Here is a 19,714-nt window from a genome sequence, read left to right as displayed (position 1 = left end):
GCACTGATCACCGAGGAAGGCTTTCTTATCTCTCCTTGGTATTCTTTGGAACTCTGCATTCAAATGGGTATCTCTTTCCTTTTCTCCATAAAATCACTCATTGTGAAAATCATTTGGGTTTAACATAAACATTAAATTAGTTCAATGTCACTAACCTGATGTATCACAGAAAATTAGGAAAAAATGCATACCAAGAAAATCTGTAATCCATAAAAATCAAAGAACTGTTATACCTCTGAAGATATTAAAAAATAACAGTTCTGGATATATTAAAAATAAAATCTCCTTATAATACTTAGGATTCTTCCTTCTGTAAAGAAGGAATTAAACTAATTGAATAATTTGTATTTGTCCCTGAAATATTCTACAAAATTTCAACTCACAAGTGATATACGAAACAGAATAAATAATAGGTATGTTATGATTAATGGATATAATTTGATTTTTACTACCTCTATAAGGCACTGTTGGAGAAGGCAATGGCACCTCACTCCAGTACTCTTGCCTGGAAAATCCCATGGACGGAGGAGCCTGGTAGGCTGCAGTCCATGGGGTCGCTGAGAGTCGGACACGACTGAGCGACTTCACTTTCACTTTTCACTTTCATGCATTGGAGAAGGAAATGGCAGCCCACTCCAGTACTCTTGCCTGGAAAATCCCAGGGACGGAGGAGCCTGATGGGCCGCCGTCTATGGGGTCGCACAGAGTCGGACACGACTGAAGCGACTCGGCAGCAGCAGCAGCAAGGCACTGTACTTATATCAATATAATAGAAATGGCAGTCTCTGAAGATAATTTTCACGTTTTATTTACTTTTTAAAACTAATCTCAAATCATGTAAGTAAGTGTTAGTAGCTCAGTCATGTCGGACTCTTTGCGACCCCAGGGACTATAGCCCATCAGGATCCTCTGTCCATGGCATTCTCCAGGCAAGAAAACTGGAGTGGGTTGCCATTCCCTTCTCCAGGGGATCTTCCGGACCCAGGGATCAAACCTGGGTCTCCTGCATTGCAGGCAGATTCCTTACCATTTGAGCCATCACATACCATACTATTTCCTTTTTGATGATTCCACTTAAATTGAAGGGTATGGTTTATTAAACAAAGACCAAACAATTACCATGCATGATACATGTTATACACAGGACCTACTGTGAATAGAAATCCATCTCTCTCCACCATTTGTTTTTAATGAGTACAAGGATCAAATAACCTTGAATATACTTTTTATACTACTGCTGCTGCTGCTGCTGCTGCTGCTACCAAGTCGCTTCAGTTGTGTCCGACTCTGTGCGACCCCATAGACGGCAGCCCATCAGGCTCCCCCGTCCCTGGGACTCTCCAGGCAAGAACACTGGAGTGGGCTGCCATTTCCTTCTCCAATGCATGAAAGTGAAAAGTGAAAGTGAAGTCGCTCAGTCGTGCCCGACTCAGCGACCCCATGGACTGCAGTCCACCAGGCTCCTCCGTCCATGGGATTTTCCAGGCAAGAGTACTGGAGTGGGGTGCCATCGCCTTCTCCGTTTTATACTACTAGCAGTTAGCAACTCTTCAAAAAGCAACAGGATTTGCAATAGCATTCCTTATACCCGCTACACTGAACAATTTAAATTTCAACTCTTTCGCCAGGCTAGTATGTGATTTATGCTTTTTCTTCTTTGAGAACAGTTTTATTCTAAAGCAGTCTGATACTTCATACCTTGATCTTATCCTATAGAACTGAATTCCAGGTTTATGATTAAATGACAGTCCTTGACATGAGAAAAAAAATAGTGGCACATTGTCCTCCTGTTGTCTGAAAACATAATGAGTATACATGTTTTAAATATTTTATTACCAACGAAAGAACATGTTATGTTTACCAGCTGGAATAACTTTATTAAATGTTTGAGATTTTTGCACCATAATAACCAAGACAGGAAGCTGGATAGCCCCTAAAATCAACTGCTATTGCTTATATAAATGCCTGCAGAAGTTTCATATTTTCTTTGGACATCATTAGATTTCCTAGCTTTTTTTTTTTAACCTTTTATCTTATATTGTAGTATAGTTGGTTAACAATATATACAGTTGGTTGTGATAATTTAATGTGTGGAGGAAAGTGGTTCAGTTATACATATACATGTATCTCTTTTGGATTGACACGTATACACTGCTATAATTAAAATGGATAACCAATAAGGACCCACTGTGTAGCACAGTGAACTCTGCTCAATATTATACAACAACCTAAACAGGAAAAGAATCTGAAGTACTGTTTTAAATCTAATATGAATTCTGACATTTTGCTTAACATTAGTATGTTCTGTGAATCCGCCACCCCATTGGAAATAACTCTTTTCATATTAAGTTTTCTTGTAAATCTACCTAATGGAGGAGCTTCTGGATATGTAGGTCATTTTCGCTTACATGTTTTATATTCTATTCTTGTAATCTGTCTGTGGACCATCATCTTCTTCTGTGGCTAAGACTCCACTCATTTATTTCTGAATGTTAAACTACCTTTGCATTCCTGGAATAAATCTACTGGTTGGCATGATGTACCTTTGAAACATTCCCATTTGTTAATACTTTGTTTAGGATTCTTTCACCTATATTCATAAATGATATTGGCTAGTAGTTATTTCTTTTGTAATATCTTTGTTAGATTTTAATATCAACTTATTCAAGAATTACAAAAAGGAATTGGAAAATGTTCCTAGTTTTTCTCCTGTTCTCTAAAAAAAGTTTTTGCAAGGTGATGGTAATGGTAAATATTTAGTTGAATTCACTGGTATGGAAGAATTCATCTAGTGGTATAGGTTCTTTGTGGTCAAGTTTACATTATAGATTCATTTATAACGCAGTGATGGGACTATTCAGACTCTTTTCCCATATCAGTGTTGACAAGTATTTTTCTAAGAATTTGCCTCCTTCATTTCAATTTTCAAAAATATTTACAGGAAGCTGTTTATGAACTGTATTAGTCCGCTTGGCATGCTATAACAGGATACCATGACTGGTGGCTTAAAAAATAGCAATAAATTTTTTTTGTAGTTATGAAGGTTGTAAGTTCAAGATCAAGGTGCTGTCAGGGATGGTTTCTAAACAGAACTTTAGAACTTTATCTGGCTTGCAGATAGCTGCCTTCTCATTGTGTCCTCAGATGGCCTTCCTTCTGTGCATACATGGAGAGATCTCTTAGGGTCTCTTCCTCTTCTTGTAAGGACACCAGTCTTACTGATTTGGGTCCCAACCTTATTGCTTCATTTAACCTAAATTATCTCCTTAAAGGCCCTATCTCTAAATACAGTTACACTGTGGCTTAGGGCATCAACTTATGAATCTGAAGCACACAAAATTCAATCCTACAGTATCCTCTCAAGATCTTTTTCATGTCTGTAGGTTTTATAGTGATGTTCCCTCTTTCTTTTTATGGCTGCGCTGGACCTTCATTGCTGCATGTGGGCTTTTCCTAGTTGGGGCTACTCTGTGATGTAGTGCCTGGACTTCACTGTGCAGGCTTCTCTTGTTGCTGCTCTCAGGCTCTAGAGTGCAGGCTCTGCAGTTGTGGCGTGCAGGCCAGGGACAGAACTCGTGTTTCCCGCCTTGGCAGGCTGATTCCCCACCACTGGACCACCCTCTTTCTTCATAGCAGTAATTTGTATCTTTCCTGATTAGCATTTTCAGGATTATCGATTTTATTAGGTCTTTCAAAGGGCTGAACTTTTACTCTGTTGATCATCTCTATTTTAGATTTGTTTTCTATTTCATTACTTTTCTCTCTGGATTTAATTTGTTGTTCTTATTCTAACTTACTGAGATAGATGTAACTAATTTTTTTCAGTCCATCTTCAATTTAAACATGCCTTTTATTCTAAAATAGGTGTGGCTGCATAATAACATTTTGATGTATATAATTTTCAATACTACTAAATTAAAAACATTTTCTGGTCTCTGATAACTCATTCTTTGCTTTATGGTTTATTTAGCATTGTATTCTTTAATCTTCAAGCATGAGTTTTATTCTTAGTATCTTTTAGTTAAGAACTGACTCATTGGAAAAGACCCTGATGTTGGGAAAGACTGAAGGCAGGAGGAGAAGGGGATGACAGAGGATGAGATGATTGGATGGCATCACTAACTCAATGGACATGAGTCTGAGCAAGCTCTGGGAGTTGGTGATGGACAGGGATGCCTGGTGTGCTGCAGTCCATGGGGTCGCAGAGTCAGACATGACTGAGTGACTGAACTGAACTGATCCTTTAGTTATTAACTTCTAAATTTATCTGTACTGTGGTCAGAGAACTTACTTTGGAGAATTTTAATCATTTTGCAATTTGTTGAAATCTGATCTAAGACCAGTGTACAATTAATTTTTGTAAATATTCCATGCAGGCTTGAAAATAATAGGTATCCTACAGTTGGCAGGTGTAACTGTCTCCATATGCTAATGAAATCATTTGTTAACTGAGTCTTTCAAGTATATATTCTGATTTTTAAAAAAAATTTAATTAATTAACTAACTTAGTTTTGACTGCTCTGGGTCTTCAATGCTACACAGGCTTTTACTCTAGTGGTAAAAGAAGTGCAGTGCATGGGCTTCTCACTGTGGTGGCTTCTCTTGTTACAGAACACGGGCTCTAGGGCCCGCAGGCTTCAGCAGTTGCAGCTCCTGGGCTCCAGAGCACAGGCTCGGTAGTTGCAGCACACGGGCTTAGTTGCTCTGTGGCATGTGGGATCTTCCTGGACTAGGGATGGAACCCGTGTCTCCTGCATTGGCAGGTGGATCCTTTACCACTGAGCCATCAGGGAAACCCTCTAACTGATTTTTGACTATTTGTTTTATTAGTTACTAAGAGGGCTATGGAAACTGTTGTTACAACAGTGGATTTGTACTTTTCCTTTGAGTTTTGCCAATTTTTGCTTTATATATTTGGATGCCATGTTATTAAGTACATATAACTTTCACGTTATTATTTTGCAATTATACCTTTCATCATTAAGAATCACACCTCTTTACATCCAGTAAGATATGGTGAATTAAACTTTTCTTCATTAGAAAGCATCTCTCTCTATATCCAGTAATACCAGTATATCTGTTGCCCTACATTTAATTATCAGATACTAATATAGTTACCCTGGGTGTTCTTTGGAAGGAATGACGCTAAAGCTGAAACTCCAGTACTTTGGCCACCTCTTGTGAAGAGTTGACTCATTGGAAAAGACTCTGATGCTGGGAGGGATTGGGGGCAGGAGGAAAAGGGGACGACAGAGGATGAGATGGATGGATGGCATCACCAACTCGATGGATCGAAGTTTGAGTGAACTCTGGGAGTTGGTGATGGACAGGGAGGCCTGGCGTGCTGCGATTCATGGGGTTGCAGAGAGTCGGACATGACTGAGTGACTGAACTGAAATGAATATAGTTACATGCTTTTCTGTTGTTATTTTAAAATTTGTATTGCTGGGGTTTCCCTGGTGGCTCAATGGTGAAGAATCCACCTGCCAATGCAGGATGCATGGATTTGATCCCTAATCTGGGATGATCCCTGCCACTGAGCAACTAGGCCCATGTGCCACAGCTACTGAGCCCACCCACCCTAGAGCCCTGCTCTGCAACAAGAGAAGCCACTGCAATGAGAAGCCCGTGCACCACAACTAGAGAAAAGCCCGCAAAGCAACAAAGACCCAGCATAGCCATAAATAAATAAGTAATTGTATTGTTTATCTTTTCATACATTAACGATTTTATCCTGGATTTTTTTATATTAAATGTGTCTCTTTCAAGAATCATAGAGTTGGATTTTTTTAAAAGTTGTAGTTGATTTACAACTATTTAAACTAATATATCAGTTTCAGGTATACAACACAGTGATTCAATATTTTTTTATAGATTATACTTCACTTAAAGTTATTATAAAATAATGGCTGAATTTCCTTGTGTAGTACAAAGAATTTCTTTTTTTTTTTAATTTAAAAAAAAATTTTTAATTTATTTATTTTAATTAGAGGCTAATTACTTTCCAATATTAAGAATTTCTTTGTGTAGTATCCTTGTTGCTTATTTGTTTTATACACAGTGAAAAGTGAAAGTGAAGTCGCTCAGTCGTGCCCGACTCTTTGTGACCCCATGGACAGTTGCCTGCACCAAGCTTCTCCATCCACAGGATTTTCCAGGCAAGAGTACTGGAGTGGGTTGCCACTTCCTTCTCCAGGGAATCTTCCCAACTCAGGGATTGAACCCAGGTCTCCCGCATTGTAGACAGATGCTTTACCATCTGAGCCACCAGGGAAGTCCATTTATACATAGAAGTAGTTTGTAACTCTAAATCCCCTATCTTGCCCATCCCCTTACCCTTTTCCCACTGGTAACCATGTGTTCTTTATATCTGTGAGTCTGTTTCTGTTTTGTTATATCCATGTTTGTTTTATTTTCTAGATTCCACATTTAAGTAATAACACAGAGTAGTATTCATCTTTCTCTAACTTCTTTCACTAAGCATAATACCCTCTAGGTCGATCCATGTTACTGAAAACAGCAGCATTTCTGTTTTTATGGATGAGTAATAGCCCACTGAGTGTGTGTGTGTGTAAGCATGTATGCATGCGTGTGTGTATATACATGTACACACATATATACAGACTATATCTTCTTTATCCATTCATCTGTTGATGGACACTTAGGTTGCTTCCATATCTTGGCTACTGTAAATAATGCTGCTATGAACATTGAAATGCATGTATCTTTTTGAATTAGTGTTTCTGTTTTCTTCAAATATATACCCAGGAGTGGAACTGCTGAATCATATGGTAGGAACTGGGTTTTATTTTTCATCCAGTCTGGCAATCTTTGTTTTTTATTTAAGAAATTTAGTCCACTTATACTCAGTGCTATTTATCAAAATGTTTAGATTTAAATCTACCATCTCACTATTTTCCTTCTATGTGTCCCACTTGTTTGGTGTCATTTTTTCCTTTCCTTTGTTGCCTTCTCTTGGACTGAGTGAACACTTAATTGTTCCATTCCCTCATGCAACTCCCCCTGATAAGCTTGGTAGTTATTAATCTTTTACCATTATTTGAATAGGTGCCTTAGAAAGTAAAATGTACATTCTTCATTTTTCAAAATCTATGTGGAATACACACTCCTTACCCTAACCAACAAACAAATGTTGCACTGTATTTTTAAACCTTTATATTTTAAATACTGCAAGATACAATTTTATTATTTTATATGGTGACACTTAGACTAATGTACATATTCATTCTTTTTGTTGTTTTTCATTCCTTTTTGAAACTTTTAAGTGTCTTAAACAAGTTGTTCCCTCCACCCCCCGCTTGAAGAAAACCTGTATTATTTCCTTTAGTACAGATATTCTGGTAACAAATTCTATAACTTGCCTGCAAATGTCCTTGTATTAACTTTACCCTTACGAAATTTTCACTGGATATAGAAATCTAGGTTGGAAGTAATTTTGTTTCAGCCCTATAAAGATGTCATTCCATTCACTTATGTCCTCTGTGTTTTCTGTGGAGAAGTCAGCTGTCAAACAATTACTGTTTTTGAAAGTACTTCCCCCTCTCCATCCTACTCTGGGTACTTTAAATACCTCCCACTTTGTGTTTGGCTTTCAGCAGTTTTACAACGATGTGTTTTGGAGTCATTATCTTTTTATTTACCTTATGATTTATGGGGGTCTTGGATTTGTAGCCTGTTGAATTTTGAGAGTTCTGAAAAATTCTCAGTTATTATCTCTCAAAAACTCTCTCCCCTTTTGTCTCATTTTTCTTTCTCTTCTCTTTCTGCTACCCTATTAGACATGTTAGACTCCTCACTATATCCCTTATTTCTTATTCCTCTCTTCTGTACTTTCTATCCATCTTTCCATGCTTAATTCTGGACATTCTGATCTGTTCTCAAATACTAGCTCTCTCTTCAGCTGTTCCTAATCTGCTGTGTTATATCTACCAGTTGAATTCTTAATTTTGATTACTGTAGTCTATTTCCTGAGTTTTCATTAGGTCATTTTTGTTGTTGTTTCTAGTTCTCTTCTAAAATTCTGTTTTGTCTCACCTCGTTAAACAAAATAAGCATTCAAAATCTATGTCTAAAAATAACATTCTCCTTAATCTGCCCTCTGTTCATATTTTCTTGTGTTTTTCGTTAGTGTTATCATGTTTCCTACTGTTTCTGGGATTTAAAATTGAGTATTAGATACTGTATGTTAATAACTGTAGAAATAATTTCAGGTCTAGTATGATATTATATTCTTCTAAGAGGACTACTTACTTCTGGATGGCTGCTTTGGGGCCTGTGTGTATTAAGTTGCTTTACTTGTGTCTGACTCTTTGAGACCCAGTGGACAGTAGCCTGCCAGGCTCCTCTGTCCATGGGATTCTCCAGGCAAGAATACTAGAGTGGGTTGCCATGCCCTGCTCCAGGGGATCTTCCCAACCCAGGTATCAAACCCACATCTCTTATAGCTCCTGCACTGGCAGGAGAGTTCTTTACCACTAGTACCACCTGGGAAACTCCATAATCAACTTAGTTCAGTTTCAGAGATAAAATAATCTGAAGCTGGGCCAATGTAGCCTTTTTGGGGTCCAATCCAGAACATGGAAGGAATTTGCCAATTTCTCTCAACCCTTGCTGGTTCTCTGGACTCTAATTTTTGTCCTCCCCACTCTTCGAAGCCCTTTGAGAACACTATTCGGTTTCTCAGCCATCTTTTCTGAAATTTGCATAAGCCCCTAAGGAAAAAGGAATCCTAACTGCCAGAATCCTCCTTCTGTGTTTAATTCTTTTCCTAGATCCTATCCCTAAAATTCTTAAATACCTTATTAATGCTCCAGTGTCTTTGGCTTGTTTTTACATTTTATTCCAGAGGAAATAGCTGTTCTTAACTATTTGGATTAGGAAGACTAATCCAAATTATCTAGCCTACCATTACCAAAAGCAGAAGAGCATTAACTTTTTCCAAACAGTATGTTCAAATTCTTTAGGGGAGTGTCAGTTTCTTTTTCTCCTTTTAACTTGGGTAAAAGCCACATTTATATTCTGTCACTCGGATGAAGATCGGAAATGTGAAAACAGAAATTAAATCAATTCCTTTTAAAGTATAGCATCTCACTTCTGCATTCCTCTATCATATTTGCAACTCTTGGCCCGGAGTCTCTTCAGGGTTCCAACATGCAGCCTCTTTTAGCCAAGGTTTTTTTTTTTTTTTTTTTTTTTTTTTTCCTTTTTTTTTTTAAATTTTATTTTATTTTTAAACTTTACATAATTGTATTAGTTTTGCCAAATATCAAAATGAATCCGCCACAGGTATACAAGGTTTTAATTTCACCCAACACGTCAGAAAATGTTAAACAAACAAAAAAAAAACAAACAACCCTTTCATACATTGTTAAACAATCTGTTTCCATATATTCTATTAACTTTTTTTTCGTACTTATTTTTGTGGAAATTGTAAGCGACAAGAAAACACATGTTCAGCCTACCGTCTTAAGTTAGGAGTACAATTAAATCTTTAAAATGCTCATACATTTTGACCCTGCCACTTTCTATACAAAAAACCAAACCAAACCAAATAAAAAACCCCTTCAAAATGGTTTAAAGACCTAAATGTAAGCCCTGAAACCATAACACTCTTAGGACAGAGGCAGAATACTCTGACAGAAATTGGTAGCAATGTTTTCTTGGATCAGTCTCCTAAGGCAAAATAAATAAAAGCAAAAATAAACAAATGGGGCCTAATTAAACTTAAAACTTTTAGATAGCTAAGGAAACTATCAACAAAAGAAAAAAACTTGAGGCTGACAAGGGTTCATATCCAAAATACATAAACAGCTCATACAACTCTAAGAAACCAGACAAACAATTCAATCCAAAAATGGGCAAAAAACTTGAATAGACACTTCTCCAAAAAGGACATGCAGGTGGCTAATAGGCACATGAAAAGATGCTCAACATCACCATTATTAGTGAAATGCAAATGAAAACCACAATTAGGTATCACATCACACCAGTCAAAATGGCTATAATCAAAAAGTCTAGAGAAAACAAATGTCAGGGTATGGAGAAAAGGGAACCCTTGTACATGGCTGGTAATGTAAATTGGTATAGTCACTACTGAGAACAATATGGAGGTTCCTTAAAAAGCTAAAAATATATAGGATCCAGCAATTTCACTTCTGGGTATATATCCAGAAAAAATGACAACACTCATTCAAAAGGATACATGCACCCCAATATTCATAGCAGCACAATTTAAAATAGCCAAGACAATGGAAACAACCCAAGTGCCCAGCAACAGATTGGTTTATGAAGACATGGCACACACGCACACCTGCACACACACAAATGAAGTATTACTTAGTCATAAAAAAGAATGAAATAAAACCATCAGCAGCAATGTGGACAGACCCAGAGAATGTTATGCTTAGTGAAATAAGTCAGACAGAGGAAGGAAAATACTGCATATCACTTATATGTGGAATCTAAAAAGCAATGCAAATAAATGTGTAAGCAGAAAGAAACAGACTCACATACAGAAAACAAACTAGTGGTTACCAAAGGAGAGAGGAAAATAGAGAGGGATAAATTAGGGGTATGGGATTAACAGATAAAAACTATCACATACAAAATAGATAAACAACAAGAATATACTGAATAGCACTGGGAATTATACCCAGTATCTTATAATAACCTATCATGGAATATAATCTGACAAAACCCACTAAATCAGTATGCTGTATACCTGAAACTAAGACAATACCATAAATCAACTATACTTCAAAAAACAAAACAAAATATGAAAGTAAATGCATGGAAGAAGAAATCCATATGCTAAGCATAAAAATATATTTATACCATATACTAGTTTCACAATATTTGAATTTTTATAATGGAAATTATTTCTAATCATAAATAAAATTATAAAGTCTATCAAGAAAATTAGATTTCTGCAGTTTCCACATGCCAAGAAGCCAAGCCAACATCAAAATAGGCCTTTATTTAAAAGTAGGTAACATTAATTCAGCTGAGTCAAATCTAATACTTTAAGGTGTGAAACCCAGCTACAGGGAAAAGTCCTAATTAGTGGTGTGAAAGTAAAATAATTTGATTATGCATGAAGATGAAATGGCTTCCCTAGTGGCTCAGATGGTAAAGAATCTTCCTGTAATGCAGGAGACCCAGGTTCGATTCCTGGGTTGGGAAGATCTCCTGGAGGAGGGAATGGCAACCCACTCCAGTATTCTTGCCTGGAGAATTCTACGGACAGAGGAGCCTGGTGAGCTACAGTTCATGGGGTCACAAACAGTCGGACACAACTGAGGAACTTAAACACTTTTCTCAAGATGGAAAAGATGGTATGATCAAAGGAAATGCAGCGGGGGAACACTGAAAAACCATAGAATAAAGGGCAGAAGTAGAACTAATGGAAACCAAGATAAGAACAAGAGTCAAGTAGCAAAGAAGCAAGCACATTAATATTATTATGTTCAGGATATACAACAGCAACACATTATGCCTAATTTTTTTTGATCTTTGATAGTCTGTGTATCTGACAAATCCCTCAACATCTTTGGTCTTCAGTTTTCAATTCCATAAAAATGATGGGTTTGAATTGGATAATTCAAAGTCATGTTCAGATTTTAAAAAAAACGCCTACATGAAGACTGTTCTTCATTCAATTCTGTATCTACTTGTCCAGCGGTTTATTCACACCTACCCCTCACACCATTCGATGCAAGAGGTGATTAATGTTATGACAACTCCCTATTCTTGTACTCATGACAGACACTCGTAATTAGCTAAAGCCCTTTGCCTCAAAGTCTAGTCACTGAGCTCTCCTTTTCTTTCATACTTTCTAGCAACCATTTCTAATCAGTTGGAGATAAAAACCATTCACCATCCTATAAAATCATAACTATGACTTTCAGTATGATTAAAAAACTTTCTTAGTGAATATTTTCTACATCTTAAAAAATTCTGATAATTCTCTCCTATGAATTAAATTGACTTTCATATTTTGTACTCATTAGATTGATAAAATAGGATATAAGCTTTGTCAAGATAACTAAAGATACCAGCCTACATATTTCCCGATTTATTTATTCTGAACCATTTGAATAACCTCTGCTAGTATGATTTCCTTAGTCAGAAACACCAATGCTAGGAATTCTACACTCATGTAAACTGTCTAAGAATCTAATATATATCCATTAATCCTATTCAATGACATAAGGAGGTCCAGGGTAATGAACTGTTCTGTACTGCTAATTAAGCATGTGTTCAGTATAATAAAACATAGGGAGAGTAAATCAGGATTTTAAAATAACAGTTATCTCTAGGTTTTCTTTCATAAAATATTTTCAACCCTTAAATATAGAAGCCCCCACCATTTGAAAATGAGACAAGTAAACAAAAAAATATCCTTACCAGTTTTTCTGCTTCTGTGTTCATTTCCCTTAATTTCTTGATATGTTCCTTTTTAATCATGAGAATTTTTGATAGTCTGGTCTACAGACAATGAAAAAGAGATGTTTTGGAATAAAGAGAGGCACTTAAATATACCAGGTAGACATCAAACTTGTAAGTTTCCACTAAGATATTTTAGCAGATGTGTTTCAATATAAATATAGCACAGACACTATTTTAGAAATCTGACTGGCTGAGAGGAAGATATTTTAAAATCCACTGTAAGCAGGTACATCAAAACGAATAAGAAGTCAACCTGAATAAGCTTTCACTGGAACAATGTGTAGACCAATCAGAATAATAACTATAATTAATTGAAGCACAAATATGTTAAAATCCATGCATTCAGACCGATACTTAAACAAAATTAACCACTGTTGGAGAACACTAGTAACCAAACTCATGAACTGGAAAACAAAGCCAAAAACATCAAGCATTTATCCTGCCTTTCCTATACAAACTATGCCATTAGGTAACCAAATAATAGATTTGGGGAAGTTTTTCCTCACAGAATGATTTCAGCTAATACACAAAGAACAAGAATGGCACCATTTCTGCAATCCTAATGAATGAATGGATCTAGGCATTGATAATTTGTAGCAGCTAACATTATATTTAAAAAGAGATAAAAAATAGGGGCATCCTATCAGAGCTTTCCAGGTGGAGCTAATGGTAAAGAAACCGCCTGCCAATGCAGGAGACACAAGAGATGTATGTTTGATTTCCGCTTTGGGAAGATCCCTGGAGTAGGAAATGACAACCCACTCCAGTATTCCTGCCTGGAAAATTCCATGGACAGAGGAGCTGGTGGACTACAGTCCACGGTCGCAAAGAGTTGCCCATGGCTGAGCACTACTACTACACATCCTATCAGAATTCAAATGTATGCATAAAAGTGGTCATATACAAACTATACCAATCAAATAAAAACCCAAATCAAATCAAACCTTTATATTCAATGAGCAATTTACATGAAGTACAAAGACAGAAGAGTATACTGCATGTTATTACAAAGATTCAGTCAGCAAAATCCAGACAGTGGGACACTCTACGGACAAATAATACAGTTTATTCAACAAAGAGGTTAATGGGAGAAAAGAAGAGCCAATATTTAAGAGCCAACTAGACAACCGGAATGCTGACTGGATATGTGATGATATTAAGATATGTTTTTAATAGACATGTTTTTAGATGTAATAATAATATTACAGTTATGTCTCTTTTTTAAAAAAAGGGCCCTTACCACTTAAAGATACATAACAAAATATTTACAGATAAATGATATGATGTTTAATTTCTCAAAAGAGAGAAAGAGGGTAGAAGTATATATGAAATAGAAATGGCCAGGAGTTTTTGATAACTGCTATAGCTAGATAATGGGTTCAGAGAGATACATTATACAACTGTCTGCTTTCATATATACTAAATTTTTGATAATTAAAAAAATAAAAAAACTGACCTAAGTTGATACAGGTAGAGGGAGGGCCTGGTAAGATATGTTATATACTTATTACTGTTTTTTATTATATTTTATTATATTATATACTGTATTATTATATTATATTTATTATAATATATTTTATAATATATTAAAAATAATATATTTATTAATATATATATTATATATATATATAATATATAATATTATATGCTGTAATACTATATTACAGTTATATACTGACCCTTATTAGTAGGTCCAGAGCTCTGGACTGGTCTCCTGTCTTTAGTTGTTGGGTTTTATGGAAATTTGTGTGATTCTACTGAGTAAGAAACAGTAAAAAATGGATGAAGGCAACTTCTTTCTCCCATTTTTAGTTTATCTTTCAGTTTTGTGTTTCTTGTTAGTTTTTGATAGAAAATCATGCTGTTTCTTTCTCATTCTTTTCAAAACTGAGTCCTCTCTTAGAGAGGGTCGGTCAGTCTTTTTAGATTCCTCAAAATCCCTAACCCCAAGAAAAAAAATTCATTGCGAACTATGAATTATGAAACTAGCAAAAAATGATGTTTATTTTGTCATAAGAAAAAACAATAACAGACAAAGACAAAAATATATCTTACAGCTCAACAAGAGCAAACCTGAGTTTCATAAAACTTTAGATATTACAAAAGACAAGTACTTTTATAAAAAGGCTTTAATTTTTACCTGCTAGAAAGCTTAAAATAATGAAAGCAGTGTTTCAACTAGGCATTACACATAGATTTTGAAGTTAAAATTAAGCACTGCAATCAAAACATCTAAGCAGCAATAAAAACATCAATCCTTTAGAAGTAGTGTATTAGTATTTAGCTTCTGACTCCCTCTGCTGGTGGATCTCTTGCTCCCCACTCCTCTTCCTCTTCACCCTCCTTCCCCATCTCCCTCTACCCCTTGCCCAAATATGACATATCAGCTTTGTTTTTACTTCCAGTATTTAATAAAAGAAAGAATGTCTTTAAAAAACAAGTGCCCTAGTTGTGAAATGATAAGCCTTGGCTTTTTTCATATTTAAAATTTTTCATATAAAAATATCTACCTTTGAAAGTTAAAAGGTATAATTCTGTAGTTCAAGGATAATTAACAACATATAACTAAGGAATAAGAAATGCCATACATATACATACAAGTGACAAGACTTTTCCTCAAAATAACATTAATTGTAAAAGGTAACACTGAATATTTTAATGGCTTATGTTATAAACATTTTTATTTATAAAGACTATCTATCCCAAGCCAAATAGCTTTATTTTCAAAAAGGAAAAAGAAGAGGAAAAGAAAAGAAACAAATCAAACATCATTAGACTATGATTCAAACTAAATAATTTATTCAACCTAATTTTCAAAACAAACAGCTCATTATATTAAGAGTTAGGCTATTCAAGAAAACTGTTCTATATAATAATTGCTATTTGTTTCTGCTTTAGCTTTAGATTTCTTTGTGTCTAATCATTAAGTACTTAGCAAATGAATAGCTATTTGTAGTCTCAGAAAAAAACTAAAGTTCCTCCTAACCAGAGAGCTGGCCAACACACCATAAGTTTTGAGGTGACTGATAATGGCAGGATTACTGAGGTTACTAAATAAAAACATTTATATTTATACAATTTATTAACAGCTAACCATTCAATTTCATAGACTGTATGCTACAACATTTATGCTAGAGTCCTTAACATAGCAAAATAATAAGAACCAAACCCAAGAAAAGCCCAAGAAAAATAGACCTCTAAGTCTTTTTTGGCTGTTATAACTTAATTTCAAGCTTTGTTGGAAATAACAGTTTTTAAAACACAATGATTTTAAAAAGTGTAAAAATATTTGGTCCTAGAAAAATTTTCAACTTTAATAACACAAAATATATTGAATTTTTTTTTAACAAATGAGCAAAATATTCAGAACAATTCTTACCACTTGGATAAGGAATTCTACTGGAAAACCACCTAATGTTTCAGTGTCAGAGCCAGAAATTTTACTTCTCCAAGGTGACTGTCCTAATAAGGGATCATTATCCTATAGGAATAAAAGGGAACCATTTAACCACTGACCTTTCAAAAGGAAGCATTTTAATTTTTTAAAACTTTATTTTATTGAAGTATATTTGATTTACAATGCTGTGCTAACTTCTATTGTACAGCAAAGTGATTCCTTTCTACATATATGTTACATTTTTAAATGTTCTATTTCATTATGGTTTATCACAGGATATTGAATACAGTTCTTTGAGCTACAAAGTAGGAACTATCATAAAATTTTGAATAAAGAGCAAATTCTATTATAATTAATATTCTATTAGAAATCCTATGAAAAGGAAAATATTTCCAAGCTGAAGCAACTATTTTATTTACTTTATTAGCTTTTTATTTAACATCTGACAACTCCAAATAATGCGGGCACCACCTAAAGTTACTACAATCAATGTATATTTCGTAAGGACATAGTTTACATTCATAATAATCATTTAAATTACTGGTGATATTTAAAAAATATTACTTACTGTAATCGGTGACTGGAGAGGAGGAGTATAATGTAACCGTGGTGGAGTCATAAAAAATCGAGAAGGCCGCTGTTTTTGTCCAAAGGCAGCAATTGGCATCGTCTCATGAGGCTCATTACTCTTTTTGAAAAGAGAACAGGCCCCAAAACTTGAAGAACTTTACCAATCATTTTAGCTTTATAAAAATTCTATTTTAGCATTAAATGTACACTAGTTTATTATGATTTATCATAAAATATATTAACTACAAAGATCAAAGGGCTAGAACTTAAATCAGAGTATGAATATTACTTGACTACTAAGATGTTGAACCCACAAAAAGAAGAAAGTGATCTATGAAAGAAAGGAAAGTGATCTATGGCCACCCTTGGCTGTCTCTGTGTTAAAGACTATTTGAATATTACCCACTGTAATTATTAAGGCAATTCTTATCTGGCCAGGGAGAGATGTTTTGATGATCTCATAAAGGAAATTACATTAATGCAACAGAAGAGTAATTTTTCTCTTTTGAAATGGGAGGTTTAAAGATTTCATCCTTTAATGAAAAAAATAAGATTGATATACCTTGCTCTATATTTAATCCAAATTGTCTTTCTCTCCTACTCCTCTCTAAAGTACGTTTGATAAGGAAACTCTTACAGTAAGCAGAGTCACAGTTTTTTTAAAAGTATGGAGCAGAAAAACAGTCTTCTATTTTTATACTAAGGAGATAAAGAAATTCTGATTTTTAATTGTAAGTTCAGAATCCTTAAAAATCAAGTTTATAACAAAGGAATGAAGAGGCAGGGGGATTAATGTAAACAGTTAAATTTCCATTATACTTAGAGGCAAACAATTTTTTTTTCAAAAAAGTTTTTACTCATTAAAAAAACTATCAGAGTTATATTTACTCTTTATATTTTAACTTATTAGGAAAGTATATAATTTCCATTACCTTGCTAAATTAAGCATGATCATGAAATAACGGTTCAATAGTTTAATGGACTATATCAGAAGTTCAAAAGATCTGGAGTCAAGACTTAACCTGGCAAGAATCCATCTTGAAAGCCTTGAATAAATTACCTAATGTACTTATGTCTCAGTTTCACCTTACAAAAAGTGGAGGTTATTAACATCCACCTGTATATTCTAAGGATAAAATAGGGACATATAAAAATACATATATTTCAAAGTACAAGATGTTACTTCAACTTTCAAAGTTGTTTTACAAAACAACTCCTTTTTGTAAACTGGAAAACTTGTTTCAGTTGTTTTATAAAAACAACTGATCAGTTGCGACACACTATAATTTGGTGTAAGGAAGGCAGAAGGATGCTAGATTCTGGAAAATGTAGAAGAAAATTAGAGTTCTGCTCCAGGAGTTCAGGAGGCAGGGCTGGGAACCCCTAAAGTTCTCTTCCTTTGAGACTTGAAATCTTGATTCTATCATAAATACAACCCCTAAGAAAACTCTACAAAACATATTTTATAGGCATAAACCAAATATGTATTGTGAAATAAATACTCACGAGAACTTCATAGTCAGGGATAGTATGAGTTCCAAGCCCTGCCCTATCAAATGTTACTCTATAAGTAGCATTAAGAGTATCCACAGCATCTATTTGTCCAGTGAAGAGACCATCATGAACACCACGTAATCGAGCTGAAAAAAGAAACAAAAAGACTTTATGATACTTAGGACACAAAAAACTCCCACGTACAGAACTGCTCCAAACATGTACCTCAAAGTGGAGAAAGTACAGTACTGCTATTAAAGATTCCAAAAAAGTTATGTATTAATACTTTATTTTAGGTTTAGAAGAACAATTAAAACACTTTTGAAACAAACAACAAAACTATAAATGGTGATCCTTAATTTGATAAATGAATGAAACCATATATCTATCAAACTAGGAGGAAAATACTTTTTAAAAAAGTCAACAAAAGAAACTTGGTCATTATACTCATGAATGAAGCACTAGTAATAATTCAAATGAAAAAAAGACATGGTTGCTAAGCAGAAAAGATTTACTAGGCTTCAGACTGCTATCCTTAGAAAGGGTCGCCTACAAGGTTGACTTCCGGGAGCCTGAACAGTGAGTGTTCCCGCTGCTGCCATACTAAGAAAGGTGGGTAACTGTACCCAGATTGTTTGTGCAAACAATGTGATTACCAGCTTTCCAATTCTTGTATATGCCAAGCAAAAGGTGCCTACGTAAGCAGTCCCCTATAAAAACCTTGGGCATTGAGTAATGAGTTTCCCTGGTAGACAACACTTCATAAGTGTGATTACAACTTGCTGCTAAAGGAATTCTGCAAGTCCTGTGTGACACCATACGGAGGGGACTCTTGGAAGCTTACACTTGTTTTCCTCTAGACTTTGGCCCCATGTACTTTTCCCTTGGATCATCGAAAAAGCAAGAGAGTTCCAGAAAAACATCTTCTTCTTTATTGACTATACCAAAGCCTTTGACTGTATGGACCACCACAAACTCTGGAAAGTTCTTAGAATTCCAGACCACCTGACCTGCCTCTTGAAAAACCTGTATGCAGGTCAGGAAGCAATAGTTAGAACTGGACATGGAACAACAGACTGGTCCCAAGTAGGGAAAAGAGTATGCAGAGTATATCATGAGAAACGCCTGGCTGGATGAAGCACAAGCTGGAATCAAGACTGCTGGGAGAAATATCAATAACCTCAGATATGTAGATGACACCACCCTTATGGCAGAAAGTGAAGAAGAACTAAAGAGCCTCTTGATGAAAGTGCAAGAGGAGAGTGAAAAGGTTTGCTTAAAGCTCAACATTCAGAAAACGAAGATAATGGCATCTGATCCCATCACTTCATGACAAATAGATGGGTAAACAGTGGAAACAGTGTCAGATTTTATTTTCTTGGCCTCCAAAATCACTGCAGATGGTGACTGCAGCCACCATTAAAAGACACTTGCTCTTTGGAAGAAAAGTTATAACCAACCTAGACAGCATATTAAAAAGCAGAGACATTACTTTGCCAACAAAGGTCTGTCTAGTCAAAGCTATAGTTTTTCCAGCAGTCATGTGTGGATGTGAGTTGGACTATAAAAAAGCTGAGCACCGAAGAATTGATGCTTTTGAACTGTGGTGCTGGAGAAGACTCTTGAGAGTCCCTTGGACTGCAAGGAGATCCAACCAGTCCATCCTAAAGGAAATCAGTCCTGAATATTCATTGGAAGGACTGATGATGAAGCTGAAACTCCAATACTTTGGCCACCTGATGTGAAGAACTGACTCATTTGAAAAGACCCTGATGCTGGGAAAGA

General features: G+C 35.3%; 1 protein-coding gene across 2 annotated transcripts in view; it reads right to left on the bottom strand.

The window, feature by feature from the left end:
- LIN9 (lin-9 DREAM MuvB core complex component) overlaps positions 1 to 19,714 on the bottom strand; it is an 83,784-nt gene that overhangs the window by 12,347 nt on the left and 51,723 nt on the right. The window contains exons 8-11 of one of the 2 annotated variants that reach the window (XM_006046076.4): positions 17,942 to 18,075; positions 16,434 to 16,553; positions 15,848 to 15,949; positions 12,427 to 12,507 (exon numbers count right to left, since the gene is read on the bottom strand). In XM_006046076.4, the coding sequence (XP_006046138.1) occupies positions 12,427 to 12,507; positions 15,848 to 15,949; positions 16,434 to 16,553; positions 17,942 to 18,075 (437 nt within the window). The remainder of the gene's footprint in view (positions 1 to 12,426; positions 12,508 to 15,847; positions 15,950 to 16,433; positions 16,554 to 17,941; positions 18,076 to 19,714) is intronic. The other variant, XM_025286035.3, reaches the window with a different exon arrangement.

The sequence above is a fragment of the Bubalus bubalis genome, chromosome 5 (genome assembly GCF_019923935.1).
Source record: "Bubalus bubalis isolate 160015118507 breed Murrah chromosome 5, NDDB_SH_1, whole genome shotgun sequence".
NCBI classification, from domain to species: domain Eukaryota; kingdom Metazoa; phylum Chordata; class Mammalia; order Artiodactyla; family Bovidae; genus Bubalus; species Bubalus bubalis.
This window is presented reverse-complemented; position numbering and strand designations above follow the sequence as displayed.